This window comes from Schistocerca americana, chromosome 7 (genome assembly GCF_021461395.2).
Source record: "Schistocerca americana isolate TAMUIC-IGC-003095 chromosome 7, iqSchAmer2.1, whole genome shotgun sequence".
NCBI classification, from domain to species: domain Eukaryota; kingdom Metazoa; phylum Arthropoda; class Insecta; order Orthoptera; family Acrididae; genus Schistocerca; species Schistocerca americana.
Window position 1 is genome coordinate 270,848,839 of NC_060125.1, and position 15,587 is coordinate 270,864,425.

The following is a 15,587-nucleotide window of genomic DNA, read 5'->3' on the forward strand; positions in this document are numbered from 1 at the left end:
GATAAGAAATTTTCGTTTCAGGATCAGGTTGCTACGAAAATGATAAACGCACAGGGACCATTTCATCAACAACATTATTAGGGCAGATCATTGTGAAAATACATTCACAGTAATTGTTCAAAAATGGTTCCACCGAGTCAGTGCATTTAGTTACATGTGTATGAACAGATTTAGATGCTCGTTTCAATTTCACAGGGTTTTCTTAATTTCGTATGCTACATTCATAATGCCAGCAAGTAATGCCTCACGTGTATTGACTTCATTCTCATAAACTATATCATTCATCCATCCCCATACAGAAAAATCCATTGGTGTGTAGCCACAGGCGTGTAGCACCATGACCAATGGGGGAAAAGTAATTAAATGTGTAGTAACGGCGTTGGTGAAATGTAGAGGAGCACCGTCATGTTGAAAATACTTTTGCCATCACGTAGCGAGTGGAACATCTTCGAGCAAGTGGGTCATTTCTTCTTGAAAGAATCGTAAGTACCTCTCGCCAGATAGACGTCCTGGGAAAATAAATGGTCCAATAAAGTGTGTGCTAATTACACCACTCCACACATTTATGTTAAATCGCTGCTGAAAATTGCGTTGCATTGTTGCCATGTGGTTTTGCTTCACACCATATGTGCTCGTTATGTAAATTGTTTATGTCTCTCGAGTAAACTGTGCCTCATCAGTAAGTAAAATGTATTTGTGTAACTGTCGATTAGTATTTAACCAGTTGCACATTTCCAAGCGATGGGCAGAATCTGATGGATGTAAATAATGCACATTTTGTTTATGCTAAGGATACAGATTAATGTACTTCAGTGTACGCCATACCTTAGATTGTGAAATGCCCAATCGTTGATACATCTTGTACTGGTACCCGGGCTACGTTAAACAACGTCCACAATATCGTCTTTGTGGTGTCACCGCCAGACACCACACTTGCTAGGTGGTAGCCTTTAAATCAGCCGCGGTCCGTTAATATACGTCGGACCCGCGTGTCACCACTATCAGTGATTGCAGACCGAGCGCCGCCACACAGCAGGTCTAGAGAGACATCCTAGCACTCGCCCCAGTTGTACAACCGACTTTGCTAGCAATGGTTCACTGACAAAATACGCTCTCATTTGCCGAGACGATAGTCAGCATAGCCTTCAGCTACGTCATTTGCTACGACCTAGCAAGGCGCCATTACCAGTTACTATTGATATTATGAATAATGTACCGTCTAGAGCGACGTTCACCATTTATGGATTAAAGTTAAGTATTCCACCAGCTATGTCCGTTTTTTCTAAATTCTAATTTCCTTGTCCTGTTCCAGACCTCACGCCAGCCTGCGTGAGCTAAAACGCGTGCCTTTTGGCTTCCTCTTGTAACACGGTGTTGGCTCTCCTGCCAACCCACAACAGTCTTCACGTAACGAGCGTTAGTATTGATTATGAACGCTAGGTAGAGAACCTGTCTCCCATAACATTCGAAATACTCAACTAATGGTTCGTGCATTCGGAATCCTCCGAGTTGTATAACGTACGCGATAGTCGTTAACTACAGCCGTAGTATTATCACCACATTTGCCATAAATAAACACCATATCGGCTTATTCCTCTGTCGTAAATTTGAAAGTCATTCCCATTTCATAAATAATGTACAACTACAAAAGTAACTATGTGCTTTCACTTAAATACATCGTTGTTATTATGTTCTTTCACTGAACAATACAGAACACTAATTCGTTTCGTGATTCGGAAACGACTGAAACAATTCACTATTGGTTGCCAACAATGACATGAACGTTTCTACATTCTTAACGGAAAGTAAACAAATTTTACCTGCATAATAATCTTTGCTTCTCTGGATGTTCTGGAAAACTACTGCAGATAGACGACTGGGACATGTTTTATTAGATTCACCAGACTAATAACAACTAAATAATGGAAATCGTGCTTTACTTTTGACTTCCTACAGTTTTGCGATGGCTTCATATTAGTGAAGTTGCTAAGTTTCAGGTAAAACATTTTATTAGCCGTAACTCTGTAACTAAAACTTTGCAGACCTATGTTTATGGGAACTTTCTCTTTAGTTTAGCTTGTAGAATAACATATTAAAATATCTGAATATCTTCATGAATAACCCTGTTGTTGTTGTTGTTGTGATCTTCAGTCCAGAGACTGGTTTGATGCAGCTCTCCATGCTACTCTATCCTGTGCAAGCTTCTTCATCTCCCAGTACCTACTGCAACCTACATCCATCTGAATCTGCTTAGTGTATTCATCTCTTGGTCTCTCCTTCAACGATTTTTACCCTCCACGCTGTCCTCCAATAATAAATTGGTGATCCCTTGATGCCTCAGAATATGTCCTGCCAAGCGATCCGTTCTTCTAGTCAAGTTGTGGCACAAATTCCTCTTCTCCCCAATTCTGTTCAATACCTCCTCATTAGTTATGTGATCTACCCATCTAATCTTCAGCATTCTTCTGTAGCAAATAACCCTGCATAAGTCCGTAAAATTATTTTTGTCGTTATTGTCGTGCTAACTAACCGCTACCGATGACAAAATGGATACAACGATTAAATACTATTACACGTACACCAATATCCGTTTGAGGTGAGAGATATCATCGCCGGGTGTAAGACTGGTTCTTGTAACTACAGAACGTCTTATGCAATTTGTCTCTTAACACGCAATATGAAATTAAATTAATCCTACTGGAGCACTTAAACTGTGGAACGAATAGTAGCGATGGAAAGGGTACGTGACTCTTTTATAATGTGCAGATCTGAGCAATGGTTGTAACAACATACAAATTCAATTAAAGAGAAACAAAAATATCTGGGCAGACCATACAGTCTACGCGATCGAAACAGTGAACGCTGAGATAAACTTACTGTTATTTAAATTGAAGGTGGAAGGGGATACAAAGGAGAGGGAACGAAGTGAATCAGCTGGATAGGGGCTTCATGCGGAATAAGCAGCAACGAGTGAAAAGTTTCTGCCGGCCCGAGTCTCGAACCAGGAATCTCCTGCTTACTGGGCATTTGCGTTAATCACTGAACCACCCGTCAAAAATGTGCCGACTATCTCGGCACACTCCCCGACAACCTCACGTACCCACCAAGCTCCACCGATCTTTAGTTCCATTGGACATTCTGCATGTTTGCTAATTTTAGATTTCCGTTGGAGGTCGAACGTCAATATGCATCTCCACTGAAGTTTGCGCTGTCATTGCCCATCGAGATGAATCAGTTATACCAAAATGTGGCGTCTGTTCTTCCCGACATATCTGAAAGAACAGATACCACGTGAAATCCTCAGTTATGATACATACTGTGTAAATTGAAGGCGGAGGGCGGAGAAATGAAAGAAAAGGAAAGGAACAAATGATGAGGAATCAGTGGCGACGAGTGAAAATGTTTGCTGGCCCGGACTCGAACCTGGGAATGTCAGAAACAACAGACACCACGCCTTGATATAATAATATATACATTTCTTTTGTAATGTATATTGTGCCCCAATAGTAAACATAGCTCTGAATAGAGCACATCTAGTAGGCGAGAGTCGTATACCCACCTCAAAAGCACAAAGCATCGAGTCATTTAGTACTTGTACTAAAGTGGCAAAATTTGGGTCAGACGATTAACGTGCCTTTGCTGTATTTCTGATGCTCTGTGGTCTCCTTGAAAGAAATTTGCTGTCTTGGCTCATCTGTCTCTTTGCCCAGTTATTCCTCGAGTGCTTTGTACACCCTTTTGAAACAGATTCACCCGCACCACATACCGTTGTATTCTGAAACATTCATCCGAATAGAAATTCTAATTCGACTGTGCGTAGCGATCTCTTAGCAACTGCGGTATTTCATGTGTAAAATCTGCAAAAAGGCTAAAGATAACTATACAGAATGCTGGTACTATGAGAAATGTCATGCACTGCCTTCGAATTAGCACAACACTGCATCTATTTCGGTTGTTATTGGTTGGAGGAAATGCATTACTACAGCAATTTTGTTACTCTCACTGTCTGTACTTTACAACAAATATTCCTTGGACGAGAAAACTGCTGCAAAAATACTACTATCTAATAGAGCCAGTTTAATTAAAGTAATGATTTTTTAAAAAATGAGAACTGGCTGTCCATGGAATTATATTGATTTGTAAGCCTATATCAATCATTCTTTTAGCATTATTCTCTTTGTAATTTGGAGTATTTAGCTAAGCGATGAGTAACATATAGTGTTGCAGTCGTTGACAACTATCCTTTTCATCAGAACCAACGTTGCTAAACATCCGACTCAAGCGTTTACAGCAGTTTTCGAGTGGAACAGGCGAGAGTATCGAAACGCAATGGATAAGAAAGTCTATACTGATACCATTGTATAAAACGCACATACTCACGAAGTTTGCCTCCTTCAATCTCCGATAATATCGTTGAGTAGCACTTGTACGATAGAACAGAGGCTATCCCTAATGAAATCTATTGATTAACTGATGATAACAGAAGATAATCTAACTTAATTTTTTTGAGGTTTTGTAAACATCTTATGAAACTACAGCGTAGCTACATTATATATAGATGTAAGTCTGGAACAGGTCACATAGAGGCATTGGACATTGCCAATCATGAGGTTGCTGATCGCCTTTGCGGCTGTGCTAGTCGTTGCTTCGGCACAGACAGCAGCTGACAGATTCCCAGATGACTTCATGTTCGGAGCTGCGACAGCCGCTTATCAAATCGAAGGAGCCTGGAATGAAGATGGTGAGTTCAGAACGACTAACAGTATTCCTCAGCAAAGTAACGAAGAACAAAGAAACTGTGTGTTACAACACGTTCCATTATTATTTTCCTGTTGTGGATTCACAGCCTCGACGCAATTGTTGAATGTTAAAACAATTTTAAGCATCTACCAAAGGCTCCAAATTTCCTTATACTGTATGACATTTATTGTATCGTATATTACATTACATCATTAGCCAATTTTGGCCCGAACCTATTTTGAAATGCAGGTCCTGTCTAGTGCGACACTAGTACGCGTCTGTGTGTGTGTGTTAGTGTGTGTGTGTCTGAAGGAGGGGGCAAGAACAAGCTTCTCTTCTCATGTAGAAAAAAATAGTTTTGAAACTTGAAACATATGCGAGTATCACGGACGCAAGTGCCTTTGAAAGTGGTCACACGCCGGAAGTGACCAGCGAATGAAAGTAATACACGATGCAACAAAGGTTACCTTGTGTAAAGAATTTGGCAGCCTACGCTGAATGCATAAAATGATTTTTACCATGTAAAAGTTCAGTTAAACAAGTCATCGTGTTGTGTTATATACTGTACTGTTCTGGCATATCTGTTCAGGGAAGGGAGAGAACATTCAAGACTACCTTTTCCACAATCACCCAGAATATACAACAGGAGACACAGGGGACGTCGCTTGCGATTCTTACCACAAGTACAAGGAGGACGTGCAGATGCTGAAGGCCATCAATGTAAGTATACTTTCCAAAACAAAGAAAACTATCTTCTGGATTACGAAAAACTGGTGATTTATTCACTCTCCTTATGTGCCGCAGAAAGTGTTCTGTAGCTGTATAACAGGGCAGTTTTTCTGGAAAACGGATGTCAGTTAATTTTCAGGTAAAGTTCCTTTGAGTAAACATCTAACAGCGAAATAAGTGCTTAACCTCAGTTATGTGGAAACTAGTTGAATCTAAGAAAGTCTAATATCAAGAGGGACTACAGTTGAGGAGTGATGTGTGTTCTCTAGAGCTACATGAGAAAGACCCCTGGATAATATTATCCAGGGGTTAGACGAATAAAATTAAATACAAGCAACTTTCCAGCAGCAGTTTCCAATTTTATAAACTAGACAATGAACAACAAAGTAAAAAAATCGGTAATACAAAAACGAAAGGACGGAGGTTTATGATATGTCCCGTTAGCGACGAGTTCATTATACTTCGGGGTAAATTCAGAAACGGTGAAGGATGCTGAAGCAAAACTACCGTGTTCTTTCTAAAGAAACCATTGTTAATCACTAATTGATCGATTTGGGGAAACATGGAAAACGTAGTTCCGCAGAAAAGGGTATTTGAATCCCGTTACTTGTACATACGAGTCAGAGCTTCAGACAGTGTGTCACAATCCCTTTCTTCCGGAACTTCGTACTCATCTTCATAGGTGGTCGCATTAAGTCTACAAAAATGGAAGTACAGTGCTTCTACATTCCTCACTGTGTCGAGTGTGTGTTTCTGCCCTATAAGTGACAGTGATGAGGGCTTGTAAATTGTCTTGGTTTTTCCTGTTACTACGGTCGATTATGATAATGAAGAAATGATAATCGAGTAGATCAAATACTATCTCACAGCCTATTCCTATCCCATATTCCCGAGGGAGACTAGGAGTTTCAACGTCTCCGCGAGAATGTCGTCGACCGTGAACGTTCAAATGGCAGATACTTGAAAAGTTAAAAAGAATGCTTAAACACGAAACGAATTGCAGTGAACAATTGAAATTAGGAAGAATTTCGAGCACATATTGTCGCTGGAGTATTTAGGGGAGGGGGGGGGGGGGGGGAGAGAAAATAATCTTCAAAATAACAAAGTAAACGGTTTTCGCGAAGAGATTATCTTATACTCAACCAAATCTCAACGATTCTTGTGAATAGGGCTTAAAAAATGAGAACTGTTATTTATCGGGAACAACGTAAAATGCCCATGTGCAGACATAGAAATGACAGCAGCGGAAATTCGAACTGCATATCTGATTTTCTGTGATTCATTTCATTCTTACAGTAACAAATCCAATATCATTTTGAAGCTGCCATCGAAGCCTATGTCTTCTACTGAATGTCGTTCCCAGATGAAAACACAATGGAATTACAATTAGCGTTATTCACCATTATTTCCACATTTGTTTAGTGGGTCGGCAAACTGGAAATGTAACTTACATCCATTACCTACCAAATAGTGTGGTTGCCTTCAACATTTTCTTCTCTCCGTTTCATTCTTCCACATTATTTTATGAAGCTCCACACAACCTGAAATTCCTATTGTGCTGTAAGTGTTTTTAACTTCGTCCGTTCTATTGACCTTCATTCACATTAAGGATAGATATATTTCTTTTTTCAGGTCGTGATTGTAATGTATTCCACATAAATTGCTCCTCATCGACAGCTTCTTTCATTCTGCAGAAGAACTGCTGTTGTAATTGTAAAAGATTGTGGGTATTAATTACCAATCCACGTCCGTATATTAAAAAAAAGAAGAAAAAGAAGTGTCATAAATGTTCGTCGTACAGCCATATTTGCAAATAACACTGTGACTCTAAAATGAGTCGTTCCAAATCATTACGAGTTATCACGGGACATGCATCTAACTAACTATTCCTGTCTTTGTATGTTTCTTCCACCTGTCACGCCTTCCTTTGTCGTTTCTTAGAGCCAAAACATGACTTCCACACAGCACGACAGGCATAGTCATTACTTTGTTCAATTGCATAATAGCCTTTCTTCTTCCTTAGTTATCATTCGCTAACAGCGATGCATTTGGTTGCGTTAGTCAAAAAGGTACCTAGTTCTCTGCAAAAGTTCCCCCTGAACATGTACCGAGTGATAACTTATTACGCATACAGTGTCACCTAAGCTGCGTGCTTCGTTATTAATTTTGTAATGTTCACTTCCGTATCCACTAACCAATTTGATATTTACAAGGTACCCTTCTTGTATGTTACACAGCTCAACCTCTCACATTTTTCGTTTTTATCGCCGTGTATTTGTGAGGTCATTTCATTGCATATTACCAGATATACAAAAATAAAAGCTGGATTTATCTTAAATGTTCTGGATTTTTTTGCGTTTCTAAGAGAAAATGTTAAAATATTTTTCACGCCTGACCAAGTTCTGTGAATACAGTTTATTGTACTATGAACCTGTTTCTCCAACACTGGTTAAACTGTTACAATCTTAAATTATTCTCATTCCGTAGTTTAACATTCATATATAAACTAACGATCAAATATTAGCTATTAATAGATAACCTTTCTTTGAAGCTGATAATACATTGTGATTGAACAGGCGAACGTATACCGCTTTTCGATTTCCTGGTCACGAGTGTTGCCTACCGGGGACGTTGACGTTATCAACCAGCCTGGTATCGACTACTACAACAACCTCATCAACGAGCTGCTTGCCAACGGAATTCAGCCAATGGTACGTAATAAATAATACTTTACACAAAGTTAATGTCGTAGAATAAACCTCTGTTGTGCATGCAAACACTTCCAAATACTATAATATAATAGGTACTTGGAATCGATGAAACTATGAATAAAGTGACAGTTTTTAAAGAGTTACACTACTGGTCACTAAAATTGCTACACCAAGAAGAAATGCAGATGATAAACGGGTATTCATTGGACAAATATATTATACTAGAACTGACATTTGATTACATTTGCACGCAGTTTCGGTGCATAGATCCTGAGAAATCAGTACCCAGAACAACCACCTCTGGCCGTAATAATGGCCTTGATACGCCTGGGCATTGAGTCAAACACAGCTTGGATGGGGTATAAAGGTACAGCTGCCCAAGCAGCTTCAACATGATACCACAGTTCATCAAGAGTAGTGACTGGCGTATTGTGACGAGCCAGTTGCTCGGCCACCATTGACCAGACGTTTTCAATTGGTGAGAGATCTGGAGAATGTGCTCGCCAGGACAGCAGTCGAACATTTTCTGTATCCATAAAGGCCCGTACAGCACCTGCAACATGCGGTCGTGCATTATCCTGCTGAAATGTAGGGTTTCGCAGGGATCGAATGAAGGGTAGAGCCACGAGTCGTAACACATCTGAAATGTAACGTCCACTGTTCAATGTTCCGTCAATGGGAACAAGAGGTGACCGAGACGTGTAACCAATGGCACCCCATACCATCACGCCGGGTGATACGCCAGTATGGCGATGACGAATACACGCTTCCAATGTGCGTTCACCGCGATGTCGCTAAACATTGATGCCACCATCATGATGCTGTAAACAGAACCTGGATTCATCCGAAAAAATGACGTTTTCCCATTCCTGCACCCAGGTTCGTCGTTGAGTACACCATCGCAGGCGCTCCTGTTTGTCATGCAGCGTCAAGGGTAACCGCACCCATGGTTTCCGGGCAGATAGTCCTTGCTGCTGCACACGTCGTCGAACTGTTCGTGCAGATGGTTGTTGTCCTGAAGACGTTCCCATCTTTTGTCTCAGGGATCGAGACGTGGCTGCACAATCCGTTACAGCCATGCGGATAAGATGCCTGTCAGCCTGTCATCTCGACTCCCAGTGATACGAGGCCGTTGGGATCCAGAACGGAGTTCCGTATTACCCTCCTGAACCCACCGATTTCATGTTCTGCTAACAGTCATTGGTTCTCGACCAACGCGAGCAGCAGTGTCGCAATACGATAAACCGAAATCGCGATAGGCTACGATCCGACCTTTATCGAAGTCGGAAAAGTGATGGTACGCATTTCGCCTTCTTACACGAGGCATCACAACAACGTTTCACTAGGTAACCCCGGTCAACTGCTGTTTGTGTGTGAGAAATCGGTTGGAAACTTTCCTCATGTCAGCACATTGTAGGAGTCGCCACCGCCGCCAACCTTGCATATATGCTCTGAAAAGCCAATCATTTGCATATTGCGACATCTTCTTCCTGCTGGTTAAATTTCGCGCCTGTGGCACGTCATCTTCGTTGTGCAGCAATTTTAATGGCCGGTAGTGTATCACAAAATCTATAACCCATTGCCGACAGCTGAATTTTCCCTTCGCTCAGACAGGTATTAAGGCTAAAATTCGTCATTCTGTCAGATTATCTAGTTCACTATCTAATTGGACATAGTGGAAATGAAGCCCCATGCTTCTTGACAGAGCGTAGGGGGACGATGCGGGAGACCAGCACCGCCGTACTAGGCAACGTCCTATTGGAGAGGTTTGCCATTGCCTTCCTCCGACCGTAAAGGGGATGAATGATGACGATGAAGACGACGCAACAACACCCATTTACCTCGGGGTAGGTGAAAATCCCTGACCCCGCCGGCAATCAAACCCGGTACCCCGTACTCGGAAAGTGAGAACGCTACCGCGAGACTACGAGCGGCGGACATTTGGGCATAACACATATGTAACTCATTTCTTTTAAATAAAAGACTGACAAACTATGGATATGATTGTGACACTTAAGACGCTTCGGACCACACGTCTAGAACAGCACATCCCACAAGAGTTCACAGGGTCATGGTCAAAATTAGGGGCGACTGTTCCCAAAAATACTCTCAGAAACAAATTACTTCTCCGCGTCTGTGACAGTACCTGGAAAATCACAAGCGTTTCAAACCATGTGGATGTATGTTACCTTCTAAGCAAGTCAACAATATACCAATGTGAACAGAAAGTAATCAATCTTGGCAACCATAGAAGAAAACGGTACTGGATAGTCCATCGCATTAGTGAGAGTGATATCAGAAATGTAGTTTCTGTTATTTCGTGGGGTAAAGTTGAATGACACTGACTTCCAATACTGTGCTCGATGAATCGAACCGTATTCAATAGCTGAAGGGATTATTCTCAAAACTGTTCTAGAGTATAGAAAACAGCAAAGAAAAATGTGTACGCATTAGTTCCACTATCAAACGGATGGCACAATTAACAAACAAATGAGATGGAGTAAAATTGAAGGAAAATGATAGATTAAGCATAGTCGTCGACGAGCCGTGTACAGATATGACACCAAAATGAAATACAGAGGCATTGGGAACGATTGAAATAATCGCTGCAGTAGATTTACGGAAACGCTGGGAAATTTAACGAAGTCTATCCTAATCCTGAATCCAATATCTTAATCAATGATCCTTCGCCCATGACGAGTGTCATTGTAGTGTTAATAGTTAGGTAGTGGGACAAGAGGTCCGTAGTAGTCTTGTAACAGCAGCAAACAGATTTCTTAATTGTCGGGTCTAACAAGGAGTAATAATTACTGTGCGGAAAATGATGGGATTAATTAGCCTTATACAATCTTATACGAATAAGAAATGGGCAGATGTATAAGTATAGATAAGTAACACAACATTTCATATTCCCCATAACTGTGAGAGCTATTTTAATTTTGCGTAATTTACGAATCTAGTGTATGGACATCCTCAGAAGAAGAGAAAACGGTTTCACGTGATTTTAGTTCATATTTTGACTATGGTACTTTCATGTAATGTATCGTCAGTGACTGTTTCAGATGAGGTGTTTTGACGAAAACGTGTTTGCTTAATGAAGGCTTTGTGTTGCAGAAGTCAGTCAGAGAATGTTTGTTGTTGTTGTGGTCTTCAGTCCTGAGACTGGTTTGATGCAGCTCTCCATGCTACTCTATCCTGTGCAAGATTCTTCATCTCCCAGTACCTACTGCAACCTACATCCTTCTGAATCTGTTTAGTGTATTCATCTCTTGGTCTCCCTCTACGATCCTAAATTGGTGATCCCTTGATGCCTCAGAACATGTCCTACCAACCGATCCCTTCTTCTAATCAAGCTGTGCCACAAACTTCTGTTCTCCCCATACCTATTCAACACCTCCTCATTAGTTATATGATCTACCCATCTAATCTTCAGCATTCTTCTGTAGCACCACATTTCGAAAGCTTCTATTCTCTTCCTGTCCAAACTAGTTATCGTCCATGTTTCACTTCCATACATGGCTACGCTCCATACAAATACTTTCAGAAACGACTTCCTGACACTTAAATCTATACTCGATGTTAACAAATTTCTCTTCATCAGAAACGCTTTCCTTGCCATTGCCAGTCTACGTTTTATATCCTCTCTACTTCGACCATCATCAGTTATTTTGGTCCCTAAATAGCAAAACTCCTTTACTACTTTAAGTGCCCCATTTCCTAATCTAATTCCCGCAGAATCACCCGACTTAATTCGACTACATTCCATTATCCTCGTTTTGCTTTTGTTGATGTTCACCTTTTACCCTCCTTTCAAGACACTATCTATTCCGTTCAACAGCTCTTCCAAGGCCTTTGCTGTCTGACAGAATTTCAATATCATTGGCGAACCTCAAAGTTTTTATTTCTTCTCCATGGATTTTAACACCTGCTCCGAATTTTTCTTTTGTTTCCTTCACTGCTTGCTCAATATACAGATTGAATAACATCGAGGATAAGCTACAACCCTGTCTCACTCCCTTCACAACCACTGCATCCCTTTCATGTCCCTCGACTCTTATACCTGCCATCTGGTTTCTGTACAAATTGCAAATAGCCATTCGCTCCCTGTATTTTACCCCTGCCACCTTCAGAATTTGAAAGAGAGTATTCCAGTCAACATTGTCAAAAGCTTTCTCTAAGTCTACAAATGCTAGAAACGTAGGTTTGACTTTCCTTAATTTAGCTTCTAAGATAAGTCGTAGGGTCAGTATTGCCTCACGTGTTTCAACATTTCTACGGAATCCAAACTAATCTTCCCCGAGGTCGGCATCTACTAGTTTTTCCATTCGTCTGTAAATAATTCGCGTTAGTATTTTGCATCCGTGACTTATTAAACTGATAGTTCGGTAATTTTCACGTCTTTCAGCACCTGCTTTCTTTGGGATAGGAATTATTATATTCTTCTTGAAGTCTGAGGGTATTTCGCCTGTCTCATACATCTTGCTCACCAGATGGTAGAGTTTTGTCAGTACTGGCTCTCCCTAGGCTGTCAGTAGTTGTAATGGAATGTTGTCTACTCCCCGGGCCTTGTTTCGACTCAGGTCTTTCAGTGCTCTGTCAAACTCTTCACACAGTATTGTATCTCCCATTTCATCTTCATCTACATCCTCTTCCATTTCCATAATATTGTCCTCAAGTACATTGCCCTTGTATAGACTCTCTATATACTCCTTCCACCTTTCTGCTTTCCCTTCTTTTCTTAGAACTGGGTTTCCACCTGAGCTCTTGGTATTCATACAATGGTTCTCTTTTCTCCAAAGGTCACTTTAATTTTCCTGTAGGCAGTATCTACCTTACCCCTAGTGTGATAAGCCTCTACATTCTTACATTTGTCCTCTAGCCATCCTTGCCTAGCCACTTTTGAGACGTTTGTATTCCTTTTTGCCTGCTTCACTTACTGCATTTTTATATTTACTCCTCTCAGCAATTATATTTCTTCTGTTACCCAAGGATTTCTACTAGCCCTCGTCTTTTTACCTACTAGATCCTCTGCTGCCTTCACTACTTCATCTCTCAAAGCTACCCATTCTTCTTCTACTGTATCTCTTTCCCCCATTCCTGTCAATTGTTCGCTTATGATCTCCCTGAAACTCTGTACAACCTCTGGTTCTTTCACTTTATCCAGGTCCCATCTCCTTAAATACCCACCTTTTTGCAATTTCTTCAGTTTTAATCTACAGTTCATAACCAATAGATTGTGGTCAGCGTCCACATCTGCCCCTGTAAATGTCTTACAATTTAAAACCTGGTTCCTAAATCTCTGTCTTACCATTATATAATCTATCTGAAACCTGTCAGTATCTCCAGGCTTCTTCCATGTATACAACCTTCTTTTATGATTCTTGAACCAAGTGTTGATTAAGTTGTGCTCTGTGCAAAATTCTCTCAGGCGGCTTCCTCTTTCATTTCTTAACTCCAATCCATATTCACTTACTACGTTTCCTTCTCTCCCTTTTCCTACTACCGAATTCCAGTCACCCATGACTATTAAATTTTTGTCTCCCTTCATTATCTGAATAATTTATTTTATTTCATCATACATTTCTTCAAGTTCTTCGTTATCTGCAGAGCTAGTTGGCATATAAACTTGTACTACTGTAGTAGGCGTGGGCTTCGTGTCTATCTTGGCCACAATAATGCGTTCACTATGCTGTTTGTAGTAGCTTACCCGCACTCCTATTTTTTTATTCAGTATTAAACCGACTCCTGCATTACCCCTGTTTGATTTTGTATTTATAACCCTGTATTCACCTGACCAAAAGTCTTGTTCCTCCTGCCAGCGAACTTCACTAATTCCTACTACATCTAACTTTAACCTACCCATTTCCCGTTTAAAATTTTCTAACCTACCTGCTCGATTAAGGGATCTGATATTCCACGCTCCGATCCGTAGAACGCCAGTTTTCTTTCTCCTGATAACGACGTCCTTCTGAGTAGTCCCCGCCCGGGGATCCGAATGGGGGACTATTTTACCTCTGGAATATTTTACCCAAGAGGACGCCATCATCATTTAACCATACAGTAAAGCTGCATGCCCTCGGGAAAAATTACGGCTGTAGTTTCCCCTTCCTCTCAGCCGTTCGCAGTACCAGCAAAGTAAGGCCGTTTTGGTTAGTGTTACAAGGCCAGATCAGTCAATCATCCAGACTGTTGCCGCTGCAACTACTGAAAAGGCTGCTCCCCCTCTTCAGGAACCACACGTTTGTCTGGCCTCTCAACAGATACCCCTCCGTTGTGGTTGCACCTACAGTACGGCTATCTGTATCGCTGAGGCACGCAAGCCTCCCCACCAACGGCAAGGTTCATGGTTCTTGGTGGGGGGAGGGGGGGGGGGGGAGTCAGACAATAGCGCGGATAAAATATAGCTCTAAGACAAAGCGTTCTGCACAGCAGGAGCCTAACGTTGCTTTCCAATCAACGGATCATCTCAGCTCTGCGCTATGTACATACCCCATTGTAGAGAGGAGATTGAACCAAAAAGTAGCACATAATCTGGTCAACAGGACCTGTACACCAACAATTCTTCTCCTGTTCAAGTGAACTATTTGTGGCAGTAATTTTCTTGACAGGCTAAATTTGAACAGATACCCCAGTCCGACTCTGTTAAAGGGGCGACAACCTATTTCTTTACCAGGTTTTCTCAACACTTGTTACCCTCTCTTCCCAGTTTTGGAAACTTGGGCAACAAGTACACTAAAAGTATCAGAAAATGAGCCAAGGTTACAGATCTAGGATATACCCCGTAATGTTAAGCACTGACCCTGAAACATATTACGCACTAAAATGACATTCTTACATCGTACCCTACCGAAAGTACACTCACTGGGACAACGGTGGTTACTTTGGTTTGCTCTAGGAGGACATGAAGTGGAACTGTAAAATTTTAGTTCACTTAATTACAATATAGATGTGAAGATCTACCTAACATGTATAATTCATTTCAAGGGAGCGTTCTGACTATTTACAATTGTCTCTGAACTGTAAAGAATCTCTTGATACGCTCACTTTTACAAGTCTCTTCACTGGAAGAATGAACGACCTAATGATTACGCAAAATTCGTCCTGAGACATTTAATACACAGATGGCATGTCTAAGACGACGCTGTCGTCTTGATCGTTGACTGCTAACTTGGCCGAGCCATAAGTAGACCATCGATTACGTCGGCCTAGCGAAGCCCTAACAGACGTACGTCCGACTGTATTTCTCATGCGTCATGCGGCATGTAGCAATTATACATTTCTGTGGTTGCCAACCTTGCTTTAGCACACCGCTCTTCAGACGACACCACACCTGTCAAACAAGATTCTGGTCCATAAAGGGAGGTACATCTGGGAAAAGTAAAGATCTAAGATGATTTCCAGTCTAGC

General features: G+C 41.2%; 1 protein-coding gene across 1 annotated transcript in view; it reads left to right on the forward strand.

Moving 5' to 3' along the window:
- The first annotated feature begins 4,596 nt into the window (after positions 1-4,596).
- Positions 4,597-15,587, forward strand: part of LOC124622476 (myrosinase 1-like) — a 78,883-nt gene continuing 67,892 nt past the window's right edge. Inside the window, exons 1-3 of the mRNA XM_047148184.1 lie at positions 4,597-4,741; positions 5,330-5,460; positions 8,046-8,180. Of these exons, the coding sequence (XP_047004140.1) occupies positions 4,606-4,741; positions 5,330-5,460; positions 8,046-8,180 (402 nt within the window). The 5' untranslated portion in view covers positions 4,597-4,605. The remainder of the gene's footprint in view (positions 4,742-5,329; positions 5,461-8,045; positions 8,181-15,587) is intronic.